This window comes from Struthio camelus, chromosome 13 (assembly GCF_040807025.1).
Source record: "Struthio camelus isolate bStrCam1 chromosome 13, bStrCam1.hap1, whole genome shotgun sequence".
NCBI classification, from domain to species: Eukaryota; Metazoa; Chordata; class Aves; order Struthioniformes; family Struthionidae; genus Struthio; species Struthio camelus.
In genome coordinates this window covers 13,535,009-13,540,325 of record NC_090954.1, presented here as the reverse complement: position 1 = coordinate 13,540,325, position 5,317 = coordinate 13,535,009, and the positions used below count along the sequence as shown (strand labels likewise).

The window sequence follows — 5,317 nt, the reverse complement described above, 5'->3', positions numbered from 1 at the left end:
ATGATTTTAAAGTCCTGATATTGAAGAAGAGTACATTTAAAAAGCTGGAAATAGGCATATGTTCCAAGTGATGGCAGTATTTTCATTGGAGGGTAAATATCAATGCAGAAACCAGAGCGTGTCTAGGAAACAAGGAGCCTTTTTTCTTAAGTATGTCTGCAAGTATAAATACATAAACAGAACAGCTGAGGGAGCTGTAATTTCTGTGCTTTTAGAAGCTTGTTATATATGCACTAACAACAATCCCAACACAAACAGGAAGCCCAGATACAGAGGACGAGCCTTTTGTGGATGTAATTAAAGTGTTTCCAGGAGGACCAGAAAAGTATTACAGTCATAGGGATCCTAGATGACAGGGAGACAGCATAAGCTGTTAAAACTTAAAAAAGCATACCTCAGTAAGAAAATACAAATTTGAGAAGATGTTTGTAAGAGAGCTTTAATATGAAAGATGCAGCATTGGTTACAGACGACGACCACGACGACCACCCTTTCTGCGAGTGCTGTCAGAGGGAATGGGGGTGACATCCTCTGTAGAGAAAAAAAACACTGTTACCTTCCAAAAGTAACCTAAGAAACACAGTGGGCAAAGCCACCCAGCCAAGCAGTATCTCCAGACACCCTACTGCTGCACCTCAGCAGTCAGCGTCAACAAATTTTGGAAGTTAAGACATTTGTGAACTCACCAAATGCTGGGCATCCAAGGCTGCTTCTAATACTCAGGATGCAAAAATCCCCATCTCCCCACCCACTTAAAACCAAACGGCTAAGTATTTCTAAAACAAAGTGTGCATAATGTAACTTCCAGGGCAGCATCACTACTGCTTCTTGTGAACTCTCCGACAATATTTGGGACTCTCCCTCAGTTTGAGGAACTCTTTTCTTATAGAGTCACAGCCTTAAACCAAGATACTTCTAGGTAAATGAACGGTTTGGGCATGAACAGGTTTACATCAGAAACCCATCAGCAACCTGCTGTATAGCTGAGATTTATCAAGCAGCCAAGAATTTGGCAGCTAAAGCCAACTGATGCTACCTCCTAGTGAGTCTTCAATCCAAGGAGGGACACATCTGCTTAAATGAAATCATAACTACAGCGGCATTCACCGAGGCCAAGTGGAACTCCCTGAAGTTGAACGGTCAAACCAAGAGCAGGAACCTTGCAGCACACATGCACACAGAGCTCCTTTTACTGAATAATACCTCAAATTTGATTTTTGAGGTAGCAAGACTCTGCCCTGATATGCAGTGGCACACGCATCCACATGTATCACCCTCCTCCACCACTCACCAATGCGGCCAATCTTCATTCCGGAACGGGCCAGAGCTCTCAGGGCCGACTGGGCACCAGGTCCAGGAGTCTTGGTCCTGGAAAAGAGCATCAGATCCAGTAATCCCTTAAATGGCTCTTAAGTTGAGCATCCAGCTCACAAAGAACTAAACACGCACACCATACACACAGTTGCTCCCCTAACTTAACATCCAGTTTTCAAAGATACCAGAGCTCACCTTCCTCCTATGCCCAGATCCAAACCATTCACAATCAGCCACCAGACACTTTGCTGTCATTCCAAGCTGACGTGCCTCCAAGTTTGACAGCAACTCCCTTTTCCCTACTACAGATAAATATGGCGCTGAGAACACATCCCAGTTCTAGTCAACTGGAGATGCCAACTTAGAACAGCTTCTAGATGCTTAGTATGAGATGACCATGTCAGCCAGTTATTACCAACTTAAGCAGGGCAAAGAGGAAAGGACCAGGACTTGATTTCGTACATTCTGGTGTGGTTCTATGAGTACTCACCTCACGTGCACATGAAACTCACACTGGTTGTTGATCCTAGGCATACACTTTGCTAAAGTGCACTGGGCATGCACATTGCAGATAGCGTGCAAACTCCAAGTACAACAGTGGGGTAAATCTGCTCTCATGAAGTGCACGATCAGCATACTAAAACACTAATAAGACACACGCCCTGCAGACGCTAGGGCACAGCCCCTCCAACGTACCTATTTCCACCGGTAGCACGCAGCTTAATGTGAAGGGCAGTGATGCCCAGTTCCTTGCACCTCTGGGCAACATCCTGGGCTGCCAACATAGCAGCATAGGGAGAAGACTCATCTCGGTCAGCCTTCACCTTCATGCCACCAGTCACACGGCAGATGGTTTCCCTAAGAAAGCAGAAGAACATATTCAGAAAACAGCCTTTCTCCCCTCTTCCACCAAACCAGCTTCTCCACATTTACTGAAAGAACCACGTGTTCTGACATATCTATTGGATGAATAAGCTGCCACCCAGTACCCTGAGCAGTGTTTTATCACAAAGGAACAAGCCAAGCCACCTCATCTATGATCACACACAAAGGGCAGAGAGAGCAAGGCCTAGCCAGCTCAGAAGCTGCACTGGTTTAAAACTTAGCCCTTCCTGGAATTCTCCCATACTGCAGAAACTCTTTTCTTTAACCTGTGCCTAATGGATTTTCACTAAACTAGGAGATGATACTCCGACTCAGGAGCCCATTGAAACTTGTCCATCATGGGGTGGAAGTCGCGCCTCAGGAGAATGTTCTACTGATTTAACTTAACATTTCCAGGTTTCTACTCTCTGCAGAAATGATATAGTGTCAACTGTTGTGTACTGAACCGTCTCTAAAGCAATAATTTCCACACAGGACTCTTTAAAAGGAGTTAAGACTGTTACTTTAGAAGTAATATCAAGAGTCACGCACACTGCTTTTGCTTAAATTAACTCCTTTTTAATTTAAACTACACTGAAACAGACCACTAAAAATTAAAACTTTTTTTTTTAATAGATCCCTTGCTTTAATCAATTCACTTCATGTCAAAACAGCCTTTTTACATAAGAAATAGATGCATCAGTTGGACCCCAGGTAGATCACAGCTGGGCAGGTTAACACTAGAACACATGCATATACATGTCTATACTGAAGCACCCGCTCCCCCCAAACAAACACCCTTCATCTATCTTGCAGCTTGGCAGAAAGTCAAGCGCTTCAGCAGAGCCTCTTGTCACTCATAATTTCCATTTTCAAAAGTGAAAAAAAACAGGTACCTCACTGAGGTGACCCGTGTTCAATACTCACTTGCCAGAGAGATCAGTCACGTGGACAAAAGTGTCATTGAAGGAAGCAAAGATATGGCAGACACCAAACACATTTTCTCCTTCAGCAACCTGAGGTCCCAAGCTGATGACCTGTTCTTCCTTCTTCTCCTTGCCTTTACGAGGTGCCATTTCTGAATAAGAAAACAGAAGGGTAAGTCACAGTGGATTTTTAAGCGCTTAAGTAAGGTTTTTACAAACTTCCCTGCTACTGCAACCTTTTACCAAGAAAGCAAGAGGAGTGCCTGATGACAAAATTCCATTCAAGTAGCAACTTTTGGGTACAACCAGATCTCTTCAAAAACCCCAAATATTCCCAGCTTTACTGTAGGCTGGCAGGCCAGTCACTCCACCTACAAATGTTTAGTAGGGTCTCAAGCCTCACTTCACATGGCAGGAATTGTCTGAGTAAGCTGTGCTTTATCGCAGATGTCTCTGGGCAACACAGCAGCCCCAGGCAAGGGGATCATATCTCTGATAACCAGCAAGGGGGCCTTTCTGCATGACTATATGGAAGCAGAGAAAATATCTAACCTGCCAATGACTACAGACCCAGGTACTATCACAAAGCTCTGACTCTGCAGAACTCCCAAACACTAACTTGGGTTCTTACACATGCTATCACTCTTCTAAACCATGTCCTTGAGATTAGCTCAGATACACTGACTGCCTCTAATAATTAGGCCTAGCCATGGAAATCAGCAGACATTGCATTTAGGAGCACTTTGTTGGGTGGCAGAGAATCCCAAACACCTGCCCCTGCAGCACAGAGGGCTTGTTCCATACTGCCCTCTCTTTTCAAATAGCAGCTACAACTGGGGATCTCTGTGAAAGTATAATGATATCATTAAGAAAGTCACCCCAAGGCATGGCCCACTTCTACCCACAAGACTAGCTTGTGGATCCCCCTCTATAGAAATCTGCCCCGAACACTGAACTCTAAACCACGGCCTAACACGACCACCGCAAGGAAGCTGCATCCCCTCCTCCAATACAGTCCGTGAAAGGCTTCACGGATGTTACCGCCCCGAGGCGGTTCTGAACATAACAGGCCCCAAAGCTCGGTGGCTCTGACTTAACAGACAGAGCAGAAACCCCTGAGCTGTGGCCACTTGAACGCGGATACGAAGCTGAGCAGCGAGGCTGCCCAGCGAGCGCAGGAGGTGCAAACCAGCAGCGCGCACGGCCAGCCGGGCCGGGCCGGGCCGCTCCCCGGCAGCCTCGGCGGAGCGCAGCCCCGGGGCGGCGGCGGCGCCGCTCCTCCCGCCCGCCCGGCCCCGGCCCCGCCGCCGCCTGCCGCGCCGGGCCGGGGCCGCCCGGGGCGCCCAGCCACGCCAGCCCCCGGCTCGGCCGCGGCCTAGCGCCGCGCTCCGCCGGGCGCGCCGCCCGCACCCCCCCCCGCGCCGGGCGCGCTGCCCCCCCGAGGGGCCGGGCGGATGGCGGCAGCGCCGCGGCGAGCCCCGGGCGGGCGGATGGCGGCGGATGCGCCGCGGGCCCGCGCTCACCTGCGCCTCCGCTCCGGCTGCCGGCACCGGAAAGGAAGGGGGTCGGGCCCGGGGGCAGAGGTCACCGCGCTCACCCGGAAGCGATGCCGGGGAGGCGGCCACTTTCTGCAAAGAAAGCGGCGTTTCTCTTGTTGGCGGCGCAGAAACCTCTCCCGCTGCCCGCCGCGCCACGCCGCGCCACGCCGCACCGCACCGCCGCGATTCAAAGGCGAAAAACGCTCACAAAGAAAACTCGGGGCGGCCCTCCCCAAGATGGCGGTGCCCGCCTCCCGCGGAGCGCCCCTCCCAAGATGGTGCCGGCGCCGCCCCCGACAGAGCGCCCTTTCCAAGGTGGCGCGGCCCGCCTCCCGCGGAGCGCCCTCCCCAAGATGGCGCCCCCTGCAGAGCGCCCTCCCCAAGATGGCGGGCCCTCCCGCAGAGCGCCCTCCCCAAGATGGCGGCGCGGAGAGGGTGTTGCTGGGCCTCGAGGAAGGTGGCGGCCCTGCGCGGCAGGGAGGAGCAGCCCCGCGGCAGAGGCTGCGGCCTGAGGTGGCCTCTCCGCACGGTGATGGGGTGCTGGGCAGCACGAGGCCTTGTAGCGGGAGCCATATGAGAGCGCGCTAACTGTTAACTGGCAGCGAAGCGTGTGCCTGGAGGTGGGAGCGGGCTGTGTCTTACCGCCCACCCGTTCGCGCACACCGACCGTCCTGG

General features: G+C 51.4%; 1 protein-coding gene across 1 annotated transcript; it reads right to left on the bottom strand.

Annotated features, from left to right (window-relative positions):
* Nucleotides 1-423: 423 nt before the first annotated feature.
* Nucleotides 424-4,992, bottom strand: RPS14 (ribosomal protein S14). Its single transcript, XM_068959988.1, has 5 exons — nucleotides 4,628-4,992; nucleotides 3,106-3,256; nucleotides 2,011-2,172; nucleotides 1,292-1,368; nucleotides 424-531 (listed from the first exon to the last, which is right to left on the bottom strand). Exons 2-5 carry the CDS (start codon nucleotides 3,252-3,254, stop codon nucleotides 464-466), a joined length of 456 nt encoding a protein of 151 aa, XP_068816089.1. The 5' UTR covers nucleotides 3,255-3,256; nucleotides 4,628-4,992; the 3' UTR covers nucleotides 424-463.
* Nucleotides 4,993-5,317: the final 325 nt, after the last annotated feature.

Coding starts and splice junctions, on each gene's coding strand:
- RPS14 (XM_068959988.1), bottom strand. CDS start 3,254: ATGGCACCTCGTAAAGGCAAGGAGAAGAAGGAAGAACAGGTCATCAGC. Junction 2,173..3,105: donor GTGACTGATCTCTCTGGCAA/GTGAGTATTGAA, acceptor CTGCTTTCTTAG/GGAAACCATCTGCCGTGTGA. Junction 1,369..2,010: donor CGTGCTACCGGTGGAAATAG/GTACGTTGGAGG, acceptor GCTCTTTTCCAG/GACCAAGACTCCTGGACCTG.